Below are 14,892 nucleotides of genomic sequence, written 5' to 3' on the forward strand. Positions count from 1 at the left end.
TAACACAAATATAACACAATAGATTTGGTATTGTCTACAGACCTCATGCTTTCCATATAAGTGAGGAGATATTGAAGAACAACAAAACATTTGTAGTGTATTGGATCATTTAATTTGAAATCTATACGTAGAATTGGAAATCCGAAAGTCTATAGCTAATAAGTTATCTCCATCATTACACATGTATGTGATGTGATGTGCTAACATGAATACCTTCTGTCATGTATATTCCTTACTCATGACAAAGGTGGGTAAATGGCGAAAAGGCATTTTGTGTGATTTCATAGTTCAAGGTCTGACGTTGTTGATATGTCCATTGTTTTACAATTACTTGCATTTTCTGTAGACTTTAAACTTTGTTTTGATGTATTTAGTGTAGAATCTTTTCATCATTAAAAAACAAAGAATTTTACCGATAAACATCATATAATTACACAACAAGAGATATGCATGTAAATCACTTTATCAAAGTGTTTTTCCCATCATAACTAGGCCTCTAGACCCAATAAATGGATTTCACATATGTATGACAAGACTGCTACATTAAACTGCTGATGCATATTTCCAGTTCCACATCTTGAAAAAGATGAACAGTATATAGCATGCTTGTTTCTATCTGGGAATGTATGGTGAAACCTTATACATTACTAGTAATTGTTTCAACTGTAATGGAAACACAAGGAAGTTACTGTTGTAGTCATTTCTAGAGCCCGCGTTGAAAGATCCATTTTTGGAAGAACGTACTTTCTTCTGGAGAAAGGTACTACATTTGTTAGCTCATAGAAGTTATACTGTAAAAGACAGTGAAAGATGAAAAGGCAGGAAAAGTAATAGCTTCTTATCTTAATTTAATTTGTTTTAGGGACACAAATTTTAATTTAAATAATCCTCAAAAAATTAGTAAACTTTTATCTGACATTCCATATACTGAGTATCCTTTTGTTTTCATGATTTAACAATATTATCCCAGAATCTCTTGCAATTTCTCAAGATTACTCGACGATGTGATGTTTCTTGTAAGATCTTCCCGAACAAATAACAACTGGTCAATGATATGCATGACCCCATTTGTTGCCCCTTCATCCATGTGGATAACTTTCGCTGATGCTCCTCCAAAGAATATCCTCACATCTAAAAAAAAGATGAAAATGTATTATTCAATATATCAGATGTTAGTAAACGTGAAAAGTTAACATTCAGAATACGATCATATGATGTACATATTGTGCATACATTTAATTTGCTCGTTCTTTTAATATTTATTAGCTACACAATCCTTATTCATAGCTCTTAATGAATGCTCTACCAACTGCAGACGTCACGTGTTTATGAGATATACGACTCACACTTGATAAATGTGATAAACTAATGCGTTAGATGCCTTAATTCTAAACTAAATATTATGGATATCACTTCTATCAGTTTTCAGTTATCACAGTCTATCGATATTTAAATTCGAACTTACATACAACTATATTAGATACTTCTATCATTTGTTTTTGGTTAATCAAATTTTTCTTTCTACATAGCGGTTACCCCCATTCACAGTACAATGCTTTTGACATCTAAAATAAACCCTTGAATCAAAATGACGTTAAATGATACGACACAGACAAATTTACGCGCTTTTTAATGAATAAAGCAAATGATCCCAAATTACAATGTACAACCCGGAGTGCCAAGGACACTGCGTTTTGACAAACACACATTGATAACTGACACCAATACAAAACGTCAACCCCACACTTATGTAGTGAGGATTCTCATCAAATTAATCAACGTTTAGTCAAGGCTTCTGTTTATTACCTCTTTGGTTTGATTTAACGAGACTAACAGTCTCTCCAGAAATCATTCTTATCTCATGGGTTCCATTCCCCAGCTTCTCTAAGAAAATACGCCCTGGAACAATAAGTCTCTTAAACAGCTGAAACATAATCATAATTTGAGCAGTTTTTTCAGTGAAATATATGGAGATAACGAACAGTATTCAAGCTCAAAAGGCCATAAAAACAATACAAATCAGGAGCAGAACAAACTCAGACCTCTAAAACACCAGAGATGGGATCAGGTGACATGGAAGAGTGAGCATCCCCTGCCGGACGGTGATAATTATCTTCAGCGTTAAGCAATTTATTACTAAGCTAACTTAAAATACAACATAAATATGAGAACAATGAATTTTCGTATTTTATCCATCAAGAAGAACAAATGCATAGATGTAGTAAACCTCTGAAAACATGAACGAGTTTATAATGCAGTTGATATTATTGATGAATTGATTATATAATGAAATACAGCAAGAGTGACAAAATGAATAATTTCGTGAAAATCTACAAACAAACACCACTTACCAATTCTAAGAAAACAGACAATGTAGCATTAGGAAAAAACTGGAAGACGCTGAGTGAATTTAGTTATTTGATCAGTACATTCCTCTGGAAAGCAATGGTTTGTCAACATGAAAATGAAACTTGTAGAAAAAAAATGCACATGAAATGAAATGCCAAATAGATACATGTTCAACATGAACCTTATCAGCTACAAGGACTTTTGAAATATTGCACCAAATAGAGATCCACCAATGCAAAAGATTAATTCAAAACTTACACTCTATGATTGGTCACGAACGAAACCCGTTGAACAGGCAATAATGAATAGTGAGCCAAATGGATGCAGTATAAGCTAGAATTCCAAATTGTTGATACCAAACAATTCCCTCTTTTGTCCAAGGAAGCTTCTGAAAAGATGAAAATTATTCAACTGAATGAAAACGTCCATTCTGTAACTGGAAAAGCAATACGCAAAGAGCTGACAATAGAGACCATGACAAGACCATGACACAAACACAGTAAAGATACGCAAAAATTGAAAAAGAATGCCTCAACATCGTACTTGGGTGTGAAAGGTTCGACGAGTACATGTATGGACAAGGAAGAATCAGAGTGCACTAGGATCACAAACCTCTTGAGGGAATCTTTAAGAAACCCTTCTTTCAGCACCAAACACCTGCAAAGAACGCTTCGTAGGCCCAAATGTACAACATAGACGTAGTAAGGTACAGAACTACACCTTGCAGATTTATTATAAAATAGTTATTTATGAGAAATGCTTTTATAAGGATTCAAATTGCAAACTACATGACCTACTCGAACATATTTAGAAGTTTTTCTGTAGGTTTTTATATACAATTTTGTATATTATAAACTGTTATAAACATAGACGGTTTACAGAATGAACATGAAGTTTATGTGACAAAGGATATTTTTTAAACGTTTGATCACTTGAGCTAAAAAAAACTTTATGATAAACGTGATGACTTTAACTTTTCAATCGTCAACTTCTCTTACTTATGCAGCAATATACCCTTATCACCTGCATATGGGGTTTATATCTCTCAGTTGATTCGATACGCAAGAGCATGCTCTACGTATGAACAATTTCTAAAACGAGGTAAGTAATTGACAAACAAGTTGATTAAACAAGAATATCAGCAGTCTCGTTTAAAGTCATCATTTTGTAAGTTCTATGTTCGATACAATGAACTTGTCAGCAAGTACAATCTATCATTAAGTCAAATGCTGATTGACTTTTTTCATACTAATTGTTAGGCCATCATTACACATTGAACTGTCGACGGTTTTTCCCGTTATTTCCCGATCATGACAAGGAGCACATGGCGGATGTGACCGGTCGGCAGGGGGTGCTCACTCCTCCATGGCACCTGATCCCAACTCCGATGTCTTAGAGGTCAGTGTTTGCTCTGCTCCTATTTTGTAATGTTTAATGGACTTTTGAGCTCGAATACTGTTCGATATCTCCACATATTTCAATTGAATAAAAATCCGTCTTCCTGGAATTGAACAGAAACTCTTTTACTTTGATAGGGTTCAGTGAGAATCTTCTATTTTTTTCCACTTACATATTGAAATCTTGGCGTGTCTCTCATGACTCTGTTTCCATTAAGTGACACTGAAATGTAGTCTATAGCACTGGAATTAGGAACAAAGACTGTGAATTCACACGCCACGCTGGTCGATCCGCAGTACCCCATGTCGTAGTCGGAGGAACTCTGTGATCCTGTATTCATGCCATTCAGCATGTTACACGGATACGTGTTGCACGGACTTTTGTTAGCATTGCTTGGGTCGCTGCAGTAGCTCACATTCTGGCACTGGGCTGTTGAGCCCCCATTACACGTTAGGCATTGCTGGGATTTTGCGTACTGGGGCTGCGAACAGTAGGCGGGACAGTTAGACCCCCCAGACATACAAATGACCGAGTTACACGGATACTGATTAGCATACTGGGACTGTGAACAATATGTTGGACAGGTTGTTCCCCCTCCAATGTTGGTATTGGCACATATGGCTGTATTACATGGGTATTGGTTCTGGTAATTCGCCTGGGCACAATAAGTGGGACATGTGGTGGAACCAGTATTTGTCTGACACTGTGCTGTGTTACAGGGGTACTGATTCTGATACTGGGCCTGGCTACAGTAAGTAGGGCAGTTCGTTCCCTGATTAGTGAGCACGGCTGATCCGTAATTTGGAGGGTAGCCATATATCTCAAAATTGCACTTCTCTGCCGTGAATCTGCTGTCCGTCAGGTAATTTGTTAGTCCCACTCTTCTCATATAGTCGTATGTACGCCTATATTGAAAGACATGTTAAAGATATAAAAATTGAAGGTTCTGAAACACAGTCTTACAATAAAAAGAACGACTGGTATGTCACTTAAGTCCAATATTTTTTTCATTCACTCAAGGATGTAATGGTTATTGATCATCATTGTTTATGACCTAACTGCACTTACAGTAGCCAAATGTCATGACAGATCAGCATGGGGAGATCCAGGTAGGGGATTCCTAGAACGGAATCAATGATGTGGATCATGCCGTTAACAGTCTTTATATCCGGTCGGATCACGCGAGCCTTCACATTACCTCCCTGTACCCAGATTTCTTAAAATAGAAATGACATTGCTTTGTAAATTTTTTTCTTATAGAAAATATTATTATTAATAAATGGACAAGGGTTGATATGAAATCACCGTGTTTTCTCCTTCTTTAATCCCCTATATAAACATGAATATATATAAATCAAAATTGCAATTCTAAAACCAAGAGAATATTTTTGAATTCTCATTTGTTTTCTTTTTTGGAGGGGGGGGGGGAGGGGGGGTCAGATCAGCAGGTTAAAAATTCATCCAATGCATACTCTTTCTTACTGGTCTGGAAAAAGACAAACAATATGCAACTATTTACCATTTCTTTCATTATAAATGGTGACACTCTCGCCATTATAAATGGTTCGTCTGTATTGACGATTCTCATAGCCGCTTAATGCTGGCAAGGAGGAGATAATAATTGGGTTGTTGGGTACTAGAATATGCAGCCAAAGCACCTGAAAAAAAAAAAAAAACAGTGAAATAATCTTGGCTGCATTAAAGATCATAGCCATAGTAGCTACCCTACTTACTAAGCTAGATGTCTGGGTCAATTGAAAACACCATAAGAAGTAATGGCTGTTTATCACTGCATGGCCATTAGGCCGGCATATTCTTCATAATCATAGCCTTTTGTTCAGTCGTATCCACTACAATCTTAGGATGCGGTAATGCTGTTATTTAACCACTGAGTAGCACTGTTAATGCGTACTATGAAGAAATTGACGAAATAAGGAATTACCCAAATAGATACATTTGAAAACTGTATTTATTTCTGTAAAACTATTACATTATTAAATGACTATATTATTATTTGAAATACCATAGCACACCCCACTCTGTATTGAATTTAGTTTTGTCACTTGCTTAGCCATTCACGTGATAAATGCACATAATACGTATTTTCGGAGTTCATGCACAAATTTCAATATCACAAGGGCATACCCTAATTTAAATTTAAAAATTAAGTGATAAGTCGATTTTACATATCCTGTAAATTTTGAAAAGTGCTGTTGCTTCAAATGAAATTCAAATTTTATCATTTGAAATTCAAGTAATTAGGTTCAAGTTGAAATATGTGTTACTTTCACAAAACATTTTATATATCTATTAAGTAATGCTCTCCAATTTACAAAAACAACAACTTTTAAAGTTAAGGAATATTCCCTTCATGTATATTCAAAAAATGGCCAAGATCTGTTAAGTGTATGCCCTTGCAATTGCGAAAAGGCAATTTAATGAGGCACCTCGATGTTAAACACACTAACCCTGTACATAATAACACGGTATAATTAATTTGTTTGTTTGTATGTTGTTTAACGTCCCTCTCGAGAATTTTTCACTCATATGGAGACGCCACCACTTGCCGGTGGAGAGCTACAAATTTTGTCCTATGCTCGGTACTTACGGCCATTGAGGAGTGAGGGATCTTTATCGTGCCAGCACCTACTGCGACACGGGACCTCGGTTTATACGGTCTCATCCGAAGGACCGGTCTCCACGCCCCACAGTGGGATTCGAACCCGCGACGTAAGGATCAACTCCTAACTTCGCGACTCTAGAGCAGACGCTCTATCCACTGCGCCACGCGGGCCGGTATAATTAATTAAATAGATTTTGTTTATAATAATTAAATAGCGGTACTAAACAAAAGTTTTGCATTGGTATTCATGGTCTAACTAATATTTTAAAATAATATTCTTTTGACAATAAATTGCATTTTCATTGTAAAAATATTACTCTATACCTGCCTCTCACTACACATAAAGGGGTTAAATCTCTTCATGATGACGTCATGTCGACAAGTGCATTGCGATAAATAACTTGTTAATATTTTCTTGTGTGGGATTAAACCAGCGACAAAAAATTAATGCAGCAATGAGTTTTGGTATAGTTCATTGCTCTTATACAGTCTAAAATCGTAAATTATTTCATTTCCTAATATTTTGAAGAATTCTCATTTTGTGTGATGTCACAGTAAGCATTTCCCGTATAAATTAGGCCCAGCCCCCTTTCTGTAGCCTTAAGAATGTTGCGTGAAGGGCATACATAAAAGAAAATAATTCTGAAAATGACTGAGACCTAAAGACTAACAACTTTTAAAGGTATGGATGAAAAAGGGAGTAACTCAGTTTTCAAATAAAAAATTGAGTTCACCCACTTTTCAATATGTGAATATGTCAATATCTGAATAAAAATGATGATTTATTTTGGCTTTGAAGTAGCCTAGATAGTCACCGTATTTATTAGTATCTGGTTACTGTTTAAGTTGACCAAGGGTGTGTTAGCGATTTTCTGGAAGGCACTGTCAAGAGACACGAAAACAGTTACCCCCGAGGGCTTCGCCAGGGTAAGCCTTGTGATCTCCGTGCCTAGATTTATCAGCTGGTCAAATTTCCTTAAAATAAATAATAAGTGATACAAGAATAAAAAATACAATAAAATGAATTTGAATAAATATAAGGACATCCAGCTTACTTATAAGACACTGTTACAGTGATCATGCTTAATGTCATGAATTCACGTTTATATTATGAATAAAGCAAAGTTATTATTTTTCCCAGGCCTGTAGTTTTAAATATGAATAACCAAGTTTTTTTTAAGTTTACATTATTTCTTTGGAAGGGATTGGATTAATGTTTAAATACTAAATATTGAGTTAACATACTTTTCGAAAGAAGTAGAGGAAAACATTCCAATGAAAAAAAGGAAAGATTTTTAGAAATCCAGAAACTTTTGAGTTTACAGAAAAAAACAACAAAATCTCTTGTCATTCTTTAATCCAATTAACCAAATGCTAGGACTCCCAAAGAAATTCAACTTACGTTCCCTCTTGTAGAATTTGTTCACGAACGTTATTGTACACGAATCCCAACAGCTGATCGACCACGTGCACCACTCCGTTGGTCACCGTTATATTTCCTTCAATAATGGCTGCACTCACACCGTCACTGTTAACATACACTGTAATCAGGAAGGAATCATTTTGACTTATTATCATTATGAAAAAAAAAATAAAACACTGACCAACCAGCTTATAAGATTGCTACACGAACAATCATTTTATGTAGATGAAAAATGGTTTAGAGTTGCCTCTCATGAGATGCTTTTCATTCCCATTGGCTTTAAAATATATCGTGCACGTAACAGATATAAGGAATTATATAACAGTTTTTGAATAAGTTGTCCCATTATGTCACAAATGCAGTAAGTTTCACTATAAACCCTTAAGAATGCCGAATCACACCAGAACAGTTATATAACATGCCGGAAAAAGTTATATCACCAGACGGAAGCAGTTATATCACCCTCCCGATCATCCTAAAGTGCTTTTATGATACACATTATAGCTCGGGTTCGAGATTTTATGAATTCGGTTGCTAGGCAAACGTAAACAACTGAGCGTAATTCTTAACGTCATGAAAGCATTCTTGGATTATTTGTCTGAACTTTAACGATTTTAGACGATTTTTTAATTTTAAAAAAGTTATATAACATATACCACATGGTTTTCCCTGTGACTTTACCAGAATATTTGCCCCTCGCTGACAAGGAAGTCCTGGAGTGTTGTGTCACCCTCTGCTTTCGGCATCGGGTGACATAACACTCCAAAGCTTTCCTGTCACCTTGGGGCAAATATTCTGGTATGTCACCCTCGAAGCCATGTGATGTATGTATACTATAAACCCAGAAGAATGCTGAATCATACCGAAAACAGTTATATAACACGCCTCGAACGGTTTTATCACCCGACGGAAGCAGTTATAACACCCTCCCGATCATCCTCACGCGCTTTTACGCTACACATTATAGTTCGGGTTCGAGATTTTATGATGTCGATTGTTAAACAACGGAGCGAATTCTTAACGTCATGAAAGCATTTTTGGATTATGCCTTCGGCATCTCGTAACATTACACTCCAGGGCTTTCCTGTCACCTTGGGGCAAATATTTTGGTATGTCATGCTCGAAGCCATGTGATATGTGTATAATGTTTACAACAAAGCAAAATCATCCGTGACTGGCACTTCATTATAAGCCTGTTTTACTGTAAGCTGACTTTAATGTTAAGTTACATGAGTTCTATATTTAAGAAATGATTGCAAGATCACAGATTGACAAAATAAATGTTTAGTACATTTAATACTGTGTTGGTCTAAAATTTCTTTAAAATTACATAATAAAGTTTGGGGTTTTTTTTAACCATGTATCAGCAAAATAGATTGTTTCTGTATATTGATGGATACTTTTTGCTGAATGTTATGTTTACCAAGGTATTTCAATTATCAGTAAATTAAAAAAAATGCAAATAATTTATTCATTATGTAATTTGATTATGGATGAAATTATACATGAGTAACAGACACATTATATTACAACAACAGCACCAGCTTTACGTGTAACTTACCATTGTTATCTGACGACTTCCTGAAGGTCAATGGTTGACCTCCGGCATTAGTAAATTCTTCATTATGAGAAATGCAGTTGGTAAAAATAGCTCTATTAGGAATATAATGAGCTTTAAGAATCTAAATTGAAAAATATGTTTAAAGTTAAACCATTTGTATTCTGTTTGCAATCTTATGCACTTTCAGTGATTAAAAACGTTTAAAATTAGAACAATGTTGGAGGCTCTGAGCATTCTGCAACAAAAAGTGGTTGTGATAGGGGCAACCTTTAGATGAAAATTTCCTGTAGAATCTGATATGAATACATACCTGTTGTTGTTATGTGAAATCTGATAAAGCTATATTCATCTGTTGTAATTCTTTGAGATCTGATATGTGTAAATTTATCCATTGAAATTTTGGGGGATCTGATATTTGTGTATTTTTTGTTGTAATTCTGTAGGATTGTCTAATAAGTGTATATTTAACCTTTGTAATTCTATGGGATTGTCTGATAAGTGTATAATTACACATTGTAATTCCGTGGGATTGTCTAATAAATGCATATATAATTAACCCGTTGTAATTCTGTAGAATTGTCTGATGAGTATACAGTCAAACAGGCTAATAATGAAGTGCCGGGGATGGATGATTTTGCTTCCCTTTAAACGAAATTCATTATATGCGTTAAATTCAAGATATATATTTAAGGCCAGGGGAAATGAAAATAACTTTGCTATGTCAATTCACTATAAGTGTTTTCTATTTTTACTCTTTGATCCGTTTTTAATTCTGTGGGATTGTCTAGTAAGTTTATATTAGTCGTTGTAATTCTCGTTGATATGTGTATATGTAGCCGCCTTGTAATTCTCGGGGAACTATTAAGTTTACCCATTTTAATTCTGTGGATTTGTTTGATAATTTGTCATTCTGTGGGATCTTGTAAGTTTATATTTGCCCGTTGGAATTCTATAGTATTTTCTAAGTGTATATTTACCTTTGGTAATTCTATGGGATCTGCTAAGTGTGTATTTACCTGTGGTAATTCTATGGGGTCTGCTAAGTGTATATTTACCCATTATAATTCTGTGGGATTTTGTAAGTGCCTGCTGTAGTTCGGGGGGATCTGTTAAGTGTATATATACCCATTGTAATTCTATTGGAGGTGATAAGTGTAGAGTTACCTGTTCTAATTCTGTGGGATCTGATAAGTGTATATTTACCCATTATAATTCTGTGGGATTTTGTAAGTGCCTGCTGTAGTTCGGGGGGAACTGTAAGGTGTATATATACCCATTGTAATTCTATTGGATCTGATAAGTGTATATTTACCTGTTCTAATTCTGTGGGATCTGCTAAGTGTATATTTACCTGTTCTAATTCTGTGGGATCTGCTAAGTGTATATTTACCCGTTCTATTTGTAAGGGATTTTTCTTCAGTTTGTCCAACTGGGTGATAGGTATCTTTTGCATTGCACTGTCATTGGGAACAAACAAGGTGTTGATCCTGTCTGGTGATGAAAGATCATTAATGTTGTCCACCACATATAGGTAGCTCATCAAATCTAAGAATCTTCTGTAATTTCAATTTTTAATAACAGTTTGTAATTATAAACTCATCTTAAGTAAATATACTTTAATAATTAACAAGTTTTAATCACAATCCATCATTCTCTGGATATTCTAAACAGACATATTATTTAATCACAGGGGAGACATTGAACTTTCACATTTCAAAAGAGGAATATTTTCAGCAGTTTTCTCTCTTTGCCCTTTCATTCTTTATAAAATTAGGAATCTACCCCACCATCCCAGCTCCAAACAGGTTAACATACAGAATCAAATTAAGTATCAGTATTCGTCTTACTGCCTATCCACCAACATATCAAATTGAACTTAATAGGGCATCCATAAAAAAGTAATTAGAAAGTAAACAGAAACAGAAAGTTTGCAGACAGACACTATTTTTTCTGAAATTCTGGGTAGTCTTGCAAACCAAAATATTTGCGAGAATGAAATTTCTGCACTCAAACCTGTGCCAAGTAATTAAGCCAAATTGCGTTTCACCAACAAAAAGTTATTTACAGTATACCCTGCTCTGAAATAAGTCTATACATACCTAAAGCTTTGTGTAGCATCATCTGGATTTTGGATCCACCCATAGGCTGTTTTTTGACTTGTTTTCTGCATGACCCCATTTAGACCATGAACAACTCCATTGGTGGCTGATATGTCGCGAGTTGTTCCCTCTGATATCTCAATGCCATTGACGTAATACTTGATTGGTCCAAATGTGCCTGCTGAGGTCTAGAAGAACGCAGAAGCTACATTTAAGGGGGCCGATTGTGGTTTCCATTGCGTAATACTTTGCGCATCATAGTAAAATAAAGCATATTTATTCTTTTTAAGCAACTATTTTCACCAAATTAATAAAATTTAACAAAATTAAGAAATCACAGGTTTAAAAACCTTATTACAATTTTATATAACTATTTTTTTAAAGCAATTTTACGAACGATAGGTAGATAGACAACGTAGTAGTGTGTTTGTGACGTTAGGATAAACTGAAAGTCTTTAAGAAGGGTTCATAAAAATGTTATAAAACAGAAGTACAGGTATACATTATAAGCTCTTGAAATTTTAAACATAGAGATTTGAAAATCTCACAATTATTTTTGTAATTTAAAAAAAAAATCCTTTGTAACTGTCACCTTTTGTACTCCATAAAAACAGTAAAATTTTGACATTTTGAGAAACCTCCCTCTGGAAACCAGACAATAGAATTTTATGCTTCTTACATATAATGCACAATATAGTATTACTCATCACATATTATAATTTGAGCAAAAAGTATATTGTAAATTTTGTTTGAATAGCTTTGAAGAGCGAAAAAATGGCATTTCCCCATATACATGTAATATTATAGTAAATATACCTGTATTTTGAGACGGCCCCTAAAAATATTTAGACGGTAGATTTTCCCTGCACTTAGCATGTACACTGAAGTCAATGTAAGTTACATATGGTATGAAATTGTAGTTTTCACACAATAAAACCCCAGTCGGCTCCCTTAAGCAAATGATATGCAATTTATTTTACTCGTGAGACAAAATTTACCAAATTGATGAAAAAACTCTGAAATAAAATGATGAAATAAATGTTTTTTTTTAACTACAAAAAATTAAATTTTCTTTATACATCTGAATATAAATTGATCCTAGGAAAGAGAGAACTTTATCCTTCTTGAGAGTAGTTCATTCAATGTATACTTAAGATGACATGAAAAATATCCATCCTCAAAATCACTGAAATATGAAATAAAGGATTTTATTAACAGGTGATCACACTATACATTCACGAAACAAATCTTATTGGTATTTATTGTTTACTACCAGATCAATTCTCAAATACTCTAAGACAATTTTAGTTGATACTTAAGGTTCATAGTTTTTAGAGGGAGAAAAATTATCCTTGATGACATAGTTCACACAGCTCAGCAAATTAGCATTTTAAGCATATTTAATATGCCATTGTTAAGCAATTTTGGACAATGAAATCATTCAATTAAAAAATTGACGTATCAAATATTTATTGATTTTTTTCTCTCAAAATTTCTTAAGCTTATTTAAAGTTTTCAGCATTTTCTAATTAGTATTGCTATTATAATAAATAAAAAAATCTTTCTATTTACAAATCTTTGCTCAATAAATATAAAGCATGTCAATTAACATCAGAATTAAGGCAATACAGAAATATATCAAAGCAACAAACACAATCTTTAAGCTCATTTTCATAAATGTTTGCTGCTTAGGCAATTTCTAGCAGTTTTTAAGGACTGACTCAAAACGTAAGCATTTTCATAGTTAGTATTAAACATAGTGTACGTTATGTCTTTAATACATTAATTTAATGAACTCGAAAATCATTTAAACAGAAATCTGTACTACAATTAAGAGACTTCCTCACATGTTGTTATCATAGATAAAAACAGACCTATCCATTACAAAGTCCTTGACTACCATCAAATTGTAACAGAAAAGGCAAAAGATGCGACAGACCAGAATCAATCCTGGGGTCTCTAAACCTTTCCAAGATGCTCTACCAACTAAGCCATCTGGTGAAATATGCCGCAAAATGTAAACATCTAGGTATCAAAGATTACAAAGCTCACCTTGATAGATAAATAAGGCAACCTCTCACACCAAACAAATATTTTGAAAGATGCATCATCGCTAGATATATCTAGTGGATACAAGTTTGGTGCAGGCAGGATCTGTACTTTTAAATGGATCTGCTCTAAACACAATTGCTGTTCAATCACACTGTGAATATAGTCTAGATCCAGCTTCCGAAGCATATTAGTTAGTGTTCATACCTAATAACATGCATCATCAATGCAAGTTCAGTCGCCATAGAGCTTACAGTTTATTTGGGATCTTGGTAGTGTGTATCCCTATATACAACCTCTAGATACAATGTTGGTCTATACAGGATTTTCTATGGGTTAATATCCCAAAAGATACCAAGGGACATACTGTTGAAAAGTGTGGATTTATCTTTTCCATTTATCTTTCCTTTTACAATAAAAGTTTCTGGAATAAATTACTTTATCAAGAACACAACATAGCAAAAATTTTTGTCCAATACAATACTCCTCACACATTAATGTTACCTTACAGTGTTTGAGTTTAAAGCAGAAAAGTCAATTCCAGTACTAGTGCACTACAAATCCCAAACACTTACGGTGTACAATCTTTTTTTTTCTATTTATAAATAACTTGTCACCTTTGACGCCCATGCTTCGGAACTGCATATTGTTCCTCATGGTGACTGTTGTTAGTCTCGATCTCTTGACTGTGAAATTAAAATACAATATTCTGCCCATGATGCGTTTCAAATACAAGTAAATAGAGCATGACTTACTGTGTCTGTTCTCTGGACACGATTGAAAAAGAGGAAGCCACGATTGACGTTTCTGACGTACTGGTAATCCTGGATAGAAGTGGTTGTAACACGTTTTCCTGGGACTGAAAATCACAAAGATGGAGGCAAGAATATCAGACGTTGACTCTGACTAATATTTAGACATACAAAATATATACATGACTAGATGAAATCCTGCGCAAGCGCGGGGAATAGAATGTATACCACTACCGACAGAAAATATATTATAGTTTCTACTGGCAGCCTTCAGGCTTAAAGAAGGAAGAAATACTTTGTTCAAAATTCCGCATGAAATAGATGTACGTCTTCACCCCACCCCTTTTTGTAAAAAAAACTTGAAAAAATAACAATTTTATTAATTGACGTTTATTGTGACACATATTATACTATGTTATGGATACTGTACTTCAAATGCTCTAATTTCATTTCTGTCAAGGATAAAAGCATCGAATATGCACATTTTACTGATAAATTGATTTGGGGGAGGGTAAAAATTCACTGGTACTTGGGTCTTGGTTTATAAATATGTATGTATCTTATTGATATGTAAAAAAAAAATATGTAATTACTTGTGTAAAAAATAGCTTTAAAAGCCCTATGAATAGGCCGAGTAT

At 34.3% G+C, this 14,892-nt stretch overlaps 1 protein-coding gene across 1 annotated transcript; it reads right to left on the minus strand.

Annotated features, from left to right (window-relative positions):
- Positions 1–932: 932 nt before the first annotated feature.
- On the minus strand, positions 933–13,691 carry LOC133198258 (uncharacterized). Its single transcript, XM_061334379.1, has 11 exons — positions 13,506–13,691; positions 11,454–11,641; positions 10,667–10,910; positions 9,355–9,475; positions 7,773–7,911; positions 7,222–7,345; positions 5,267–5,405; positions 4,816–4,963; positions 3,920–4,652; positions 1,807–1,924; positions 933–1,131 (listed from the first exon to the last, which is right to left on the minus strand). The coding sequence occupies exons 1-11, from the start codon at positions 13,689–13,691 to the stop codon at positions 962–964; spliced, it is 2,310 nt and encodes a 769-aa protein (XP_061190363.1). The 3' UTR covers positions 933–961.
- Positions 13,692–14,892: the final 1,201 nt, after the last annotated feature.

Source organism: Saccostrea echinata, unplaced genomic scaffold (assembly GCF_033153115.1).
Source record: "Saccostrea echinata isolate AGI-Se365-2 ecotype Australia unplaced genomic scaffold, CSIRO_AGI_Sech_v1 ptg000033l, whole genome shotgun sequence".
Classification (NCBI taxonomy): domain Eukaryota; kingdom Metazoa; phylum Mollusca; class Bivalvia; order Ostreida; family Ostreidae; genus Saccostrea; species Saccostrea echinata.